Genomic DNA, 14,950 nt, shown 5'->3' with positions numbered 1-14,950 from the left:
CGATATGATTTTATTTATTTGGCCTTTACACTCTAAAACGTTTTAACCAATCTTAACTTTTAATTATTTCAAAAAGTTGTTACAAACTTTGTTGTATGGTTTTTATAAATGTTCTTATGACAAGCGTAATAGTTTTTGTTTTTGTTTTCTAAATCTATCTAATAATTAAATATGTTTGAAGAGAAGTGAAAATTTTAACAATGAAATTTAAAAGACAAACATAATTTTCTAAAACGTCAAATTACAGATAATATGTGTTTTGGGGGAAAATCACCATGCCATGTGGATGACATTGATATACCCACGTGAGCACAAATTTCGAGCAGGTCCACCTCAAACCTTATGAGGTGGAACACTTAGTCATTTCTCATTAAATTCAATTTATCTCAACGGTTCGATCTACTCATAATCAATCTGTCGAAACTGACAAGTTCGACTTGCTATCCGACAAAAATAACCGCGGATCGTGAGATTTGTCGAATCTCGTACCTATAAATAGGGACCTCATTTCTATATCGAATTTCTCCTCGAACCTACTATTGAATCCGATCTGTTTACTTACTTGAGCGTCGGAGAGTTGGCTCTCTTGTACATATTGCACTACAACGTATAGAGTCGACAAGCTTTCGAGTTCGAACTTAACAAGGTCATACCTTGTCACACTTTTGCATAAACAACGTGTTATCAAATGGCAAACTCAGCTCATCTTTCCTAATCCAGAATAGTCCCTTTTTTTTCAACTGTGTCCTTTTATTTATTTATTTTTGCAGTAAAATGATACGACGTGACATGACAAGACATTAAAGTATTAATAATACAAGATCATAAAGCTTTGAATTAGATAATTACCATCAAATTGGGAGTTCTAAGTCATGGAGGGACAGTGTGGAAGTCATAAATATATCATCAACAAAGCAAGTTCTTAGCTCACAGAAACCCAATTAATCTGCCTTTGTCTGTTTCAAAAGAAAATAAATAAATACAAGATCATAAGATATAGTTTATTAACCTAGTTTGAAACATCCCACATTCAATTTAATAGAGTAGATGTATTATTTTTCATCCAAACAAATTCGAACATAGTTCGACTAGTTAAAATTTATATTATCGATCAAAATGTCATGTGTTGAATCCTCTACGTATATATTACCGAACTTAAAAAATAAAAAAACAGGAACTTACTCGTTTTATCTTAACATATAACAACTTAACAGACTACAAATGACTCTTTCACCATGGAAAAAAAAATATTGTTTTCCAATTTGTCATTCTTATTTCTTAGATCATAAAAAACTCAATATATAGTCGGATGAAATTTAAACTTTAATAAAATATTGAAGAGGTATTTATATTTAGCACATGCATATATATATTATACATAGTCTTCACTCTTGTTGTATTAAAAGTAATACATTTGTCATATTAACATGGTTAATATCAAAGCACGAATATGAAAAAATAAAATTGCAGTAGCTAGCAGACAGAAAAGATGAAATCAAGACCATGCACATATTATTATCTTAAAAATAAGTGGTTGAATTTCACCCACAATTATTAAACTAAAAAGAAAAAAGCCAAATGATACTACTTTGCCAAATTAAAACAATGATCAGCAACCAATTTTAGGGAAAAAAAAACTATAAATTTCATATATTAATTTTATATCCCGTGTGGATTATCCTATTGTTTTTTCCCCTTTCAATATATCATACGGTTAACTAAACAGGAAGGTTTTTTTTTTCTCCCTTCCTCCATAAAGTATATTAATTAATCAAAATATTAAATCCGCAACAACGAAATCTCTATTGGCGTCTTGATTGGAGCTGTAATTCGTTTTAGATCCACATCGGCATTGATTCTATACCCCAATTCGATTCGATTCGATTCTTCTGGCGGAGCTCTTATCCAGTCCATAGACTCCATAAATGTTGCCTTGCAGGTCTGCGACATGGATTCTTCTGCTCTTCTTCATCTTCTCCGCCCTCTTCGGTCCTTCCACCTCCGACAACTACTGGACTGCCAAGAGAATGCGTATGAGGGAAAAAGTCCGCCGGATGTGAGCCTATTGTCTTCATAATCTTCATTCGCATTTCTAATTTAATTTGCAGTGGCTTCGTTATTCTTTTCGGTTTATTGGGTGTGGTTCTGACTTCATTATCGTTCTGCGGATCGGTATTGTGTCGAACAACTCTAGTGTTCTAGTGGAATAGGAGATAATTCGTCTGATTCTATGGAAATTTTCACTATGGAGTCTTTCTGGAGAACCTCGTTTTTTGTTTAGTTTCTTATGACTTAGTCATGGTTTTTCTAAAATTGGTTGCTGATCATTGGTATTTACATTTAGTCGTTTTTTTTAGAACGTTGAACTTGGATACGGTGGAGTGAATAGTGATGCTATTGTTGGGACAGGTAAAGGAGGCGACACGAGCTCTTATGGCCTGTTTGAACTGCTGTTTGGACCTACTTTTGGCTTTTCGAAACATCCAATGCACTAAAATTTGAAAGTCTTAATAAACACAAATGAATTTTCAAATACAATTTCGTAAGCTGTAGGATTTTCTTGGAAAGTTGTTTTTATGTTCTTAGTTTTTAGTTCTGTAACAAACTGTTCTATGCTTTCAGGTTCTACCATGCCTACGACAACTATATGACATATGCATTTCCGGTAAGTACTCTTAGTTACGGATTCATATGCTCTGGTTATGTAGAAACCTATTGACTGTCGTATTTCTTCCAGCATGATGAGCTAAAACCTCTTACGAAGACCTTCACTGACTCCCTCAGTGAGCTTGGTAATCTCAAGGTGATCAATATCAATATAATGTTTACTATGGCTGTAGAAGTGGTGATTGGCTGCAGGGGAGTGCATTAACTGTGTACTTTTTCCAATTTCAGCTGGAACACCTACCGCAAAATTATAATGGATCTGCTCTTACACTCATTGAATCATTGTCTAGGTATAATATACTGCCTGAGTTTTTATGGTTGTTAGTCGTCAGTTTAATAATTTATGACCCCTTTTCAGTCTCGTGATTTTAGGTAACAACACTGAATTTCAAAAGGCGGTGCTTTGGCTATCTGAAAATTTACATTTTGATGTTGATGCACGGATTAATCTATTTGAGGTACCCAAGTCCTTAAATATCCCCAAAAAGATGAATTTGGTTGGCTTGCATCTCTGTGCTAAGAAAGAGTTAAAATTTTGTGTATGGAGCAATATATGCCTTTTTACTCTTGATCACAATTTTGTAGTGCAACATAAGAGTTCTTGGAGGACTTGTTTCTGCCCATGTTCTTGCAACTGATTCCACAAACCGATTGGCTAGGCAAAATTATAAGAATCAACTACTAGTTTTGGCTGAAGATTTAGGGAATCGCTTGCTACCCGCATTTAATACCCCCACAGGGTTGCCATATGCGTGGATTAACCTCAAGGTAATACCCATTGTCTGCTTAAGTCAAAGTGTTATTGAATTTAAATTTTCTGATAGATTAAATACCATGCTATATGATCCTACATGAGATTTTGTATTTGTTGGCTCCTGTCCATTTTATTACAACAAATGGGAATGAAGGGATTCAAACTCATGACCTATTATTCAGAGATAGGTATCAATTACCGCCGAGCTAGCTCATTGGCTCCCGTTTTTATCAAGTTAATCTTGCAGGAGTAGAGAATTGAGATATGTAGCTGATGCCAAATATCATTTCTGCTGTTTGTATATTGAACAATTTTCTTTGTATGGGCTCCTAAATGATCATAATGAGAAAAGGTGAATCTCGGTAGGTTTGCCAAATAAATTTAGCATCCAACAAGCCAAATCTTGCTTTGCTTTATTCCTTTTTATTTTCTTCTCCTCCGTGGGTTTTATTTCCTTTGCCGCGGGGGGTCGAAATGTAATCCAATTTCTTCTCATGCAATATTGTGGCCATTTGTTGTTTATTCATTAAATGATCTAAAATTGAGCTCAAACCTAGCTATGTGAATGATATTCCTGATGCAGCTTATGCTCGCTTTATTCAGTAGATTGGTATGCTTAGTAGTTCCATAGATATTTTCAGAAATTTGCTTTTCAGTTTTAGAATATATGAATATGGTTTTTTGGGTCATGTTTTCTTTTCTTCCTCTAAAGAGGAGTATATGACTCCGCACCAATCCAAAATTCTGTGGGCAGCATGGAGTAATGGAGAATGAGACTACTGAAACAAGTACTTCTGGGTGTGGTAAGGGTCTTATCTTTTATGGTTAATATAAGTATACACGAAAATTTATGGTCTGAAATAGATCAACTATTTTCTGGATATAGGTTCCCTAATTCTTGAAATGGGAGCATTATCGCGTTTGACTGGTGATCCCAGGTTTGAATCTGCTGCTTTGCGTGCTCTTCGTAAGTTGTGGAGCATGCGCAGTTCATTGAATTTACTTGGAACTACACTGGATGTGGAAACAGGCGAATGGATTGAGTTCTCATCTGGAATTGGAGCTGGTAAGTTGTATCTGTTGCTGACGATACAGATTTTTATATGGTTCAGTAGATATTAATATATCTTCATTATTACTGATTTTATGTTTTCCACTCATCTCCTATAGGGTGCATCCGCACTCTTGAAATATTAACTCAACGTCCAACAGAGAAAACCTGTTTTATACAATTGGGTTTTCTGGGTTAGAGTTATATATAATTGTCTGATGGAAGAGGAAAATTTGGGTTTGCTGGGTTAGAATTATATATAATTCTCTTGGAAGAGGAAAATTGGGTTTGCTGGATTATAATTATATATAATTATATCTTGGAAGAGGAAAAACCGTATTTCTGATGTTGGATTCTTGTGGTTTCTTCAAGGGGTTGATTCATTCTATGAATATCTATTTAAAGCTCATGTACTTTTTGGAAAAGAAGAATTCTGGAGAATGTTCCACACTGCTTACCTTGCTGTGCAGAAATATTTCAGACATGGTCCATGGTAGCGTGTAAACTATTTTGATGAATATTTAAATACTAACACATTTTCTTAAATGATATAAAATTTTATTAATTTTTTAACTGTTTATATACTATATAACAAATAGTAATCTTCAATGTACATTGCTTCAAGAGTTGTGATAAGGTAAATGGAAACACGTACCATTTTTTTTTCTCCAAATAGATTTTTCAACGATGAAAACTAAAAACAAAAGGATTATATACAAATATCTATTATCTTAATTTGGGCGGCTTACTTGAAATTGTTTGGTAGTATAGGTATCATGAAGCTGATATGAGAACGGGGAGAGCAACCTATTGGCAGCTTACAAGCCTTCAAGCATTTTGGCCAGGCCTACAGGCTAGTTACTACCGCCTTTTAAGTTTTAGTAAATGATACTTTACTCAAATAATGACTGTTTGTTCTTGACTCACTGTTTGTAGGTTCTTGTTGGGGATATTCCGGCAGCTAATTCATCACACCGTGAGTTTTTTTATGTATGGGAGAAATATGGAGTTCTACCGGAAAGGCACGCTGCTTCCAAATCTATCTATATAAGCTACCCAGTGTTTTGACAAGAACATAGAAATTTTGTTGTTCGATCTCATTTTCTTTTGTTTATTGTCTTGTTTCAATTATTGAGTTCCAGTATTTTTCCATGACAACGTTTAATTTCCGACTGTTTGATTTAAAATTGTTCAGGTATTTACTTGACCATCAAATGCTGCATCCTACAGAAAAGTATTATCCTCTTCGCCCAGAATTGGCAGAGTCAACTTTTTACTTATATCAAGCAACCAAAGGTTTGCTTGGATTCTTGTTACATGGAATTTCTGAAATCATAAAAACTAAAAAGAAACTTTTATCAACATTTCAGATTCATGCCGTCTGGCTGTCTAATTGGTTCTTGTATGATGCATCTCGCTGTATGCTACTGGCATTCTTTCCATGCTATTCCTCAAAAAACCATTTCTTTTGGCATTACAGATCCATGGTATTTTGAAGTGGGTGAATCAATCATGAAGTCCCTTGTCTTGTACACTAAAGTTGAAGGAGGATTTGCAAGTGTCAGAGATGTTACAACTATGCAGTTGGAAGATCATCAACATAGTTTCTTCCTCTCTGAAACGTAAGAACTCTGTCTCTCTCTTTCTCTTTCTCTGAATTCTGTAATCTACAAAACCACCATGGTCATCACACTAAAATAATGTCTTCCTCTTTATATAGGTGCAAATATTTATATCTTTTATTTGATGACTCATTTCTGGTCGACCAAAATTACATCTTCACTACAGAGGGTCATCCTCTGCCAGTTTTAAGTTCTTGGCACGAACGACTTCCGGAGGTGTATGGTCTCGCTAACGGGACATCCATCAAGGTATTTCTCCCACTGTCTAGTCCTGAAATTTACTTACCCCTCCATAACAGGGAGCCACTGCTAAAATGTGAAATGGATTGGGGCATGAAATGCATTCATTCTGCAGGGTGAAAACTCATCCAGAAGGTTGAGTGCAATGTCTCTACAAGTCTGCCCGGCCTCCTCACTGAACACGGCGGGAGATGGCGGCCAACCAATTGAGAGTGCTTGCCATATCCTTGATGCTCGAGCAGATCACAGGTGTTTTAGCGACGAAGAATGCGGAGTCGATTCAACTACTTGCAGACGGCGATCGTGTAGCACATCTGGGTATTGTGGTTTGTGGTTGCACATATAACACACACCAATGATAACTATTTTGAATAAGGTTTCAAACTTGGTTCCTCTTGCTTGGTTGTGGCGTAAAATCCCAACCAAGCAAACACTATTCGATTGCTCTCATGCCTTGTAAAAAAAATTGCTTTGGTCTATGGGAGAATCTATTTTGCACCCACAGAAAGAGAGATTATTGAAAGTAGTTGCTAAAATATATAGACTCTATCCTCATAACTTTTACTCTGTCAGATACTTGATACATCTTTGTACCTTCAAAAACTTCTAATAGGTTTTTGAGCGGTGGTCTCTTAGTTTGAAAAAAGTTGGTAATGAGTGTGTCTCATAGGTTTCCCTTGTCAACTCTATAGCCTACGTGTCACATTGTTTGTATTATTTAAGGATTATGTGATGAGCTAATTTTCAGCAGGTTAAAGTATTTAACGGCGTAAATGTTAAACAAACAAAGTTTATGTATAAATTTATTAGATATGAACTAAATTGACACAATATTAGAAGATCTGAACAGGAATGTGCCCAAGGAAATGTCCTCCTAAAATGGTGCAGGGGTTAGGATATGGGGCTGCTCAATCCATGCAAGGAGCTCCTATTATAGGACTTGGATTTCAAATGTAAGTCGCAATTTTGAAAAATTAAGAATAAAAAAAAAAAGAAAAAGCCTGGCAGTGAAGCCAATTTGGCTTTTATTCGAAGTCTTAAAGATTTGTTACAAGTGATGTCAGGTTGAAAGTACAAAGGAAGATTCGTGGAAATGAGGCTTTAACAACCTTTTTTTTTAATTATTTTTATTTTTTATTTTTACAAAGGTCCCTCAAGTACTTGGGTTCATTATTACGTTGCCCTCACGTTTGACTATTGATTTTGGTAATTAATATTTAAATGCTCACAATAATATTACAATAATTTTCATTCTTATAAATATAGCTATTTACCTAATTTGAATTATGTTACCTACAAAACTTAAAACAGAGGTGTAGAAAAGTGAGGCAAAAAGTGATTCTAGTTAATTAAAAAACTTTATAGTAACTTTATGATGTTTCGTTAATTGTTAAAATAAATTTAAAATCACAAAAACAATGTTTCGAGAAAAAGTATTTAAGTAGTACATTTTGGGGGAAAAAAAAGGTAAAATACTACTTTTAAAAGTCATTCAAAAGTAATATTAAAAAAGAAAATGGAGGTTCATTGGTACAAGTTTTATTAATTTTGAAATAATTAAATTGGCCTATCCATCCGATGTGGATTTTACGTAAGATGCACTAAAAAATAGAGAAAGCATTCTAAAAAGGAGGAAAATATGTAAAACGCAAAACTAAAATTATGAAAAACAATCTTTGAATTTTATAAATTGTTATAGCATTTACAGTGAAAATAATAATAACAATAATAAAAGAAGGTTTAAATCCCAATTTTGGTTATGTGATTCGAACAAAATTATGAAAAGAATATTTTTATATTTGCAGTGTTTCCAAATTCTAAATTTGATATTTTAAAATGGGATAAAAACTTTAATAAATACATTATATCTACGACCAAAATATTGGATCTTCATCAAATTTGAAAGTTGAAAGGGACGATTTGAACCTTATAAAAGCAAAAAGAAGAAAGAAAAAGAAGAAAAAAAAGGTGTAAATGGGCCCAATTGGGCCATAATGGTCTGGTAAACGTAAATCTGGTTGAGGAAAGTGATATTACGGAGGCGAGGCAGGAAGACGTGTGAAGGGTATCCAATTTCGACCGTGGGGCCCACCTAATGCTGACGTCAGCCTCCGCTCAACGCGCTTTCACAGGGCCACTCCGCCACCCACACGCTCTCTCTTTCTCTGACTGACACACCCACTGCCTTCGCCTTCGCCTTCGCCTTCGTCCCCAATGGAAAATTTCTCTCTTCTGCTACTCTTCCGCCGTATACTCGCTCCTCCTCTCCGCGACTTCAAAGCTTTCTTCTTCTACAGACCCACCCACTGAGTTTTCAGCCACGAAATGGCGAATACGAGTGAGTTTCAGCCGAGTTTAGACGAAGGCTAGCACTAGCAGCAGGGTGGATCGGATTGGTTTTGGTTTTGGTTTTGTTTGTTTTTTCTTTTGTCGATCGCTATTAATTTTTGGTCTTTGTTTTGAATATATTTGTAAAATTTCTTCTTGCCTCTCGCGCCGCATGTTGGTCTTTTTAGTTTATTGCAATCTTCACCAATACCACTGCATCGTCCTGTGTCTGTATGTCTCGTCGTCTCCCATGTTGTCGCAGAAGAGAAACCCGGATGATGGAGATGCTCCGGCTGATGGTGACAATCCCGATGATAAGCGTAGGAAGTTTAGTTTGATGAGGTACCTCAACCATACTCTGCTTTCTTTCTCTTTTACTTCTCTTGGGTTTTCTTAATTTTACCTCTATATGGAGTTGTTCTCGTAGAATAGTGCATATGGGAGTTCTCGAGTAGATCATGGGGTTTCAGTGTCATTTCTCCTTGCGTTGGCAATGGTAATTTATGTTTTGAATCTGAGTTCCATTTGCTGGAAGGTTAGGGCTGGAAGTAGGAATGTTGAGCGATCTGGCTTCATTGTATAATTGAATTTTTGGGAGAAATGTTTGTATGTATGCTACATGAAGTGGTACAAGGGCTAGAGGATTCATACGTCTTTTTTGGGTGAACCATAGGGATTTTTCTAGGGAGAGTGAAATGATGCATTGATGTAGGGCATCACAACGAGAGTGAGCCTAAAGGGAGTTTCCCCTCATGCTTATTTGGGTGTGTGCAATTGAGTTTTTTTGAGATTCCCCTCAAGAACAGAGTAGGCTTGGAGAAGCTATCAGGTATGATCTTGGGTGAGATATAAGAAATGGGTAATAGGTTGGACTCCCTATTACTAGTTACGAAGCATTTTTTTGGCCTGTTTTATTTCTTACTAGTGATTCTCCTTCCATTTCCTCAACTTTTATTTTTTGAGACCCTTCTTTAAACAGGAACCGTGGATTTGTCTGCACGCTCTCTTATTAGATAGAAGTTTTCTCTTCCAATATATAGACCCTCAAGACATCAAGCCCGTTCTCTTGTGAATCAATATTTTCTTGTTATACTACTCATTCTACCCCTCTCTCCTCCCAGCCAAGCACTGAATAGACCCTAATTCCTAAAAAGGTTGGACTTTTTTCTTGATCGATTGTTTTGGGATGGACTAACATCATGAACTTTGTCCAAAGATATTTGTCAATAGTTTTGAGTCTTAAGATACGTTCTGTATAAGAGGACTTCAGAAAATTTGAATTATATCTTATCTAGATGTCACTTTTCTATGGAAATTGGGTAGGTTTCTAGAGACTCTTGGTATTAGCTTGGCTCTAAGTAGATGTCTTCCATATGGTGGAAGAGGTGCTTGTCCATCCTACCTTCTGTAACGAAGGATGGTTTCTAGATACTTTTGGCATTAGCTTGGTCTAAGTAAGATTTTAATCATGCTGCTCCCTTTATTTATTTATTTATTTTTTGTGGTAACTCTTGTTGTTACAGGATTTTTTGGGGTGGCCTATGCTTTTGTACTTCCATTTATCTGAATGAAATTTAGTTGTTCATTAAAAAAAAATATCTAGTGTAGTCCAAACCGTCGGAGCCAGAGGATATCTTACTTGGAATTTTTTCTATTATTCCCTCGAACCCCTCCTATGTAAGTTAGATGAAGGGCAAGAACTTTCCTATTAGTTGTTGGAACCTCAAGACCTTCCAGCACATAGCAGATGCTTGTCGTGGCTTTTCAGCTCTTAGAAAGCCTCTTGGAGTCTTTGCATGTCCCTCTCTTGTATTAAATACAATGTGTTTTTATTAAAAGGTTCTTTTTGCTTGTTCTAATAACTTATTATGATGATCTTTTTCTTAATAATGTACAGTGTGGTTCGTGATGCGTTGTCACTGCAATCAATGCAACAGTTATTGGAGCCAGTCATTCGTAAAGTGGTAAGCATGATCACTCCAGGAAATATGTTAATAGCAACGTTTAATCAATCAAAAATATTTTGTTTCTGTTGAAATTTTTTGAATTGGACTACAAGTCCAAGCCCTTACCAATCATTAACGACCTTTTCCATTTCTTTTGGATAAAAAATGAATTGTTGTAAAATATATTGTCAATGAATCCTCTAACGGAGCCACAAGCACAGTAGGAAAAAGTTTAAGTGCTTTAGAAATGGGTATCGTAGGCATATGATGAGGAAAACCTCTCTTTCTTGTTCTTGAATTCTGACCTTTCGGTTACCATAATCTCCAAACAATAATAGCATACTCAAGTAAAAAGTCATGAAGTAACTGGACCTAGAGCCTCGTAGTAAGTTAACAATGAATAGTTAAATAATAGATAGAGTCAGCTTTTGAACATAATATGCTACAACAGTGACAATGAAAGATAAAATATTTTCCTTCCAAGTCGAAAGACCAAAGAACTACAAGAGCTTTATGAAAGGCATAAACCAAGGATCTAAGAGGGATAAGTATAACCTTCATGATTGATTAACCTATACTTATCATCTTAAATTAGTGAATCAGAATTTTAGGTACCCTATTCTCTCATTTTTTCTTGTTTCATTGATATTGATTTTGTAAATGGGGTCATGGAGAAGAATCATTTGATTTCTTCCTCTGGCCTGGTTGTGCACTCAGTTTCGGGATCATACACTTAATTCTCCTACAGTTTATGAATATCGAACACATTCGTTATAAGGGTGGAGCAAAAACTATTTAGATTGGTACTGTAGACTCTACAAATGGCTACTTCATGGGAAAGACTGAAGGAAGACATAACAGATATTTTGAAGTTAATTATTGGGATTGCAATAACAGTTCTTATTTGGTTTGGTATTTGTACGTTTTAATTCTATCAAAAAGTATATTTATGTTTTAACAAATGCATTAATGTTGCTCTACTGTATGCTACAACTTTTAGCCTTTGTTGTAAGCTTTCTAGTTGTGTGCTGTCAGGTGAGGGAGGAGGTTGAATTGGCACTAAGGAAGTACGTAACCAATGTGCAAAGGTAATTATTGATGATTTTATGTTCAATTGCTGAAGAATTGTCAAATCCTCCTTCAGAAAAAAAAAAAAAAATAGAGAAGAGATGAAATTAGATCAAAACCCAAAAGTGTCCATATATGGACAGTCTATTAGAGCTGTTGATGAAATATCATGCATTTATGTTAAGGAATGATGAAAAGGATGGGAAAGCAATCTATTCTTCCGGGCCGAAATGCTTTCAATTGAAGTTTGCAGCTGATATGTCTCTCCCGGTTTTTACTGGAGCTCGAATTGAAGGAAGAGATGGTTCCAACTTGAAGGTGGCTTTGATTGACAAACTAAGTGGGGAAATCGTCGATGCTGGACCTCAGTCCTCAGCCAAAGTGGAAATTGTGGTGCTCGAGGGTGATTTTGAGGGCGGAGGTGATAATAATTGCACTATAGAGGGGTTTAAGAATAACATTGTAAGAGAGAGGGAAGGAAAAAAACCACTTCTTACAGGAGATACATTTGTGAATCTCAAAGATGGCATTGGTTTGGTAGGTGAGATATCCTTCTCTGATAATTCAAGCTGGACCAGAAGTCGTAGGTTCAGGCTGGGTGCAAGAATTGTAGACGGCAATGATGGAACAAGAATTCTAGAAGCAAAGACTGCATCATTTGTGGTCAGGGATCACCGTGGAGAATGTGAGTACTTAGTTTTGTTAATGTTATTTGATTTTATTGGTTCCCAAAGTGAAAACTTTCATATTGAAGTAGATTGTTGCAAAATATTAGATGTGTGGTGAATGTACTGAATTATTCTGGGCATGGTTCCTTTCTTATGAAGAAAATGGAAACGCTGAAGTCAAACTTCAATATGGTATTCCTTAGTAATTACACTCCACATTTTGTTCCCTACATAATCATTATGAAGTTTGCATCAAATAAAATTCTTTATTTCCTATTTTTTTGGCTGATGGCTTAAGAAGTTTCTAGTTGGCCTTTATTTTTCCTGTTCACATTGAATTAGGTTGTCACTGAACTTATAAATTGCTAACTGGAAGCTTGATATTTGATACTATTATTTAACTATTATAATTTGAAAGTTCGGTGCTTCCATTATGTGAAACTTGTGATGTGATGACTTGTATATCTCATGGATGAGTGTTTTTGAAGAATTGGAAAACACCAGTAAACGTTGGTAGAAAAACACTTTTAACGTATCTTTGTGTTTTAACACTAATAGAGGAAGTGTATCATTTAAAAACAGAACTTTCGGATTCAGTATCAACATATTATCTCCCATCCTGGGCTTGTGAAGGCCTATTTATTTTTGTAATTTTGTATTTGGTTGTCATCATATTAAAGAAAATTTGACGCCTGCCATTTGGTTCAGTGTACAAGAAGCACCACCCTCCATCTCTGCAAGACGAAGTGTGGAGATTGCAGAAAATTAGTAAAGATGGAGCCTTTCATAAGCGCCTGAGCCATAAAAACATTGAGACGGTGCAGGATTTCCTAACTCAACTTTATGTATATCCTGCAAGGCTTCGTAATGTATATATCTTTCTCCTGCGTATAGTTTATCTACTTTTTTTTGCAGCATTAACTTTCTAGTAGACTTGTTTTATATACATATACATACTTCTATACTTTTGTTTTCTGGTTTTAAACACAGATTCTTGGCCCTGGTATGTCTACCAAAATGTGGGATGCTACAATTGAGCATGCACAAACATGTGTGCTCGATAGGAAGATTTACTTGTATAAACCTCGTGATTTGGAACAGAAAAGCGGCGTGGTTTTTAATGTTGTTGGACAAGTGATGGGGCTACTTTCAGATTACCAGTACGTTCCCATAGATAAGCTATCTGAAACTGAAAAGGCACTCATCTCCTGTCACCTCTAAATATACATATATACTCTTGAGTTGCTCTACATTTTTGTTAGCTGATTTAGTACATTCATTCTGAACTCAGGTTGATGCTCACAACTTGGTTATCTCCGCATACGAGCATTGGGAAGAAGTTGACTCTATTGATGATGAAACTTCTCTAGTAGGTGGTTCTTCTCAACCAGTCAGTTTCCTTTACACCCCAAGCTCACCAGCGGAAGACCATTCTTATGGTGGCAAGTACTTGGCTTCTCCAAAATTTAGTGGCTTTGATTTTACACCGTCAAATGCCTATTCTTCTGACCTTATTTCATCGATGGGTTCCATCGGGAGTGCTGGCGGTTTGGATGATCATGCTTTGCAGGGTTTCGATACTATGGTTGTAAGATATGACCAGATTCCAAGTTCCCCAAATTTTGCTCACTCTTCTCTGATCTGCGATTCCGAACCACTAAATTCATCTTTCTATGATGTGGATCATCTCCAAGTTTTAGAGTCTGATGTGCAATGTAGCTCGATTTTAGAAACACAAGCTACACTTCAAGGTGGCCCCTCATCGTGGTCGCGTGCTCAAATTAGATGGACTCAGATATATGGTGTGCTAAGATGGTTCATTTTGATGAGATCTGTTATTAGAAGAAATAAACGCGTATTCGAGAGATTCAACAGTACCGTACAGGGTCGGGGAAAGGAAAAATTGGACTATGGTTGAGACTGGAAAACCCAAAATGTCCAGGTTATGAAGAGATGCAAGGGGGGTGTTGTTATTTCATATGGATGGGGCTGTGCAGTTTTTTCATGTGTCTTGGCTTGCTGTGCACGTCTCTGAGCCAGAAGAATTTTCTCTCTGATTAAGTGTGTACATTATATAGCAATTTTCAACACTTTCAGAAAGTCTCTGGTTCGGTTGATGGTTGATCATGAATGAGGATGCCCAAGATGATTATCTTCGGTTCCTTTTTTTTTGCAGATGTTTATACATCTCTGTACAAAATAAACTCTCTTTCTGCCTCTTTTTTTGCATTAGGAATGGGAGGTTTTTAAAGTACTAGTGCATATATTTTCTTCTCAAGGACTTGGTGTCTTGAGAGCATTCACTTTTTCCTCCTTTTCAGTGCCTGTAGACTCTTTATAATCTTCTCTCTGCTGAGAGAGAAAAAAAAGCAAGAACTAAAGAGGTCATTTTATGTGCTCAGTTGTCTTCCCTGATCCACCTCATGAACCTATTACTTCTCTGTAGTGAGAGTACGTTGAAAACGAAACTGTCTGATGTCGATTGCAATGTTGCTTTGATTGATTTCAATTGGATGGATTGACTGTTAGTTACCCTATGCAAAGAAATGAAGCTTATTTGGAAGAGTGATTCTTCCATTTTCTCCGAAAGCATCTTGATGCTTGAA

At 36.0% G+C, this 14,950-nt stretch overlaps 2 protein-coding genes across 6 annotated transcripts; both read left to right on the top strand.

The window, feature by feature from the left end:
• The first annotated feature begins 1,781 nt into the window (after window positions 1-1,781).
• On the top strand, window positions 1,782-6,892 carry LOC111007230 (Glycosyl hydrolase family 47 protein). Of its 4 annotated transcripts, none has more exons than XM_088125958.1 (16): window positions 1,918-2,056; window positions 2,410-2,542; window positions 2,623-2,665; window positions 2,738-2,803; window positions 2,896-2,957; window positions 3,026-3,125; window positions 3,253-3,435; window positions 4,176-4,224; window positions 4,308-4,487; window positions 4,845-4,965; window positions 5,244-5,325; window positions 5,409-5,494; window positions 5,668-5,768; window positions 5,953-6,094; window positions 6,193-6,343; window positions 6,450-6,892. In XM_088125958.1, the coding sequence occupies exons 3-16, from the start codon at window positions 2,648-2,650 to the stop codon at window positions 6,678-6,680; spliced, it is 1,572 nt and encodes a 523-aa protein (XP_087982084.1). In that variant the 5' UTR covers window positions 1,918-2,056; window positions 2,410-2,542; window positions 2,623-2,647; the 3' UTR covers window positions 6,681-6,892. The 4 variants fall into 4 exon arrangements, with proteins under 4 accessions (XP_022135212.1, XP_087982084.1, XP_022135213.1 ...); XM_022279521.2 differs by lacking the exon at window positions 2,410-2,542 and adding an exon at window positions 2,358-2,409 and having other exon boundaries at window positions 1,942-2,056; XM_022279520.2 differs by lacking the exon at window positions 2,410-2,542 and having other exon boundaries at window positions 1,782-2,056.
• Window positions 6,893-8,491: 1,599 nt separating this feature from the next.
• Window positions 8,492-14,745, top strand: LOC111007001 (calmodulin-binding protein 60 A). Of its 2 annotated transcripts, XM_022279129.2 has the most exons (8): window positions 8,492-8,672; window positions 8,925-9,004; window positions 10,560-10,626; window positions 11,644-11,696; window positions 11,862-12,361; window positions 13,053-13,213; window positions 13,335-13,541; window positions 13,636-14,745. In XM_022279129.2, exons 2-8 carry the CDS (start codon window positions 9,000-9,002, stop codon window positions 14,260-14,262), a joined length of 1,620 nt encoding a protein of 539 aa, XP_022134821.1. In that variant the 5' UTR covers window positions 8,492-8,672; window positions 8,925-8,999; the 3' UTR covers window positions 14,263-14,745. The 2 variants fall into 2 exon arrangements, with proteins under 2 accessions (XP_022134821.1, XP_022134820.1); XM_022279128.2 differs by having other exon boundaries at window positions 8,492-9,004.
• The last annotated feature ends 205 nt before the right edge of the window (window positions 14,746-14,950 follow it).

This window comes from Momordica charantia, assembly GCF_013281855.1.
Source record: "Momordica charantia cultivar OHB3-1 chromosome 6 unlocalized genomic scaffold, Mcharantia_2.0 BLBB01000006.1, whole genome shotgun sequence".
NCBI classification, from domain to species: Eukaryota; Viridiplantae; Streptophyta; class Magnoliopsida; order Cucurbitales; family Cucurbitaceae; genus Momordica; species Momordica charantia.
The sequence above is the reverse complement of the archived record's forward strand: the minus strand, read 5'-3'. Positions and strand labels throughout refer to the sequence as shown.

Excerpts from the sequence above, each read along its gene's own strand:
- LOC111007230 (XM_022279520.2), top strand. The coding sequence starts at position 1,926 with ATGTTGCCTTGCAGGTCTGCGACATGGATTCTTCTGCTCTTCTTCATC. Across the intron at positions 2,958-3,025 it reads CTCATTGAATCATTGTCTAG|TCTCGTGATTTTAGGTAACA; the intron begins GTATAATATACT and ends ACCCCTTTTCAG. Across the intron at positions 4,488-4,844 it reads CTCATCTGGAATTGGAGCTG|GGGTTGATTCATTCTATGAA; the intron begins GTAAGTTGTATC and ends GGTTTCTTCAAG.
- LOC111007001 (XM_022279128.2), top strand. The coding sequence starts at position 8,835 with ATGTTGGTCTTTTTAGTTTATTGCAATCTTCACCAATACCACTGCATC. Across the intron at positions 10,627-11,643 it reads AGCCAGTCATTCGTAAAGTG|GTGAGGGAGGAGGTTGAATT; the intron begins GTAAGCATGATC and ends GTGTGCTGTCAG. Across the intron at positions 13,214-13,334 it reads ATCCTGCAAGGCTTCGTAAT|ATTCTTGGCCCTGGTATGTC; the intron begins GTATATATCTTT and ends TTTTAAACACAG.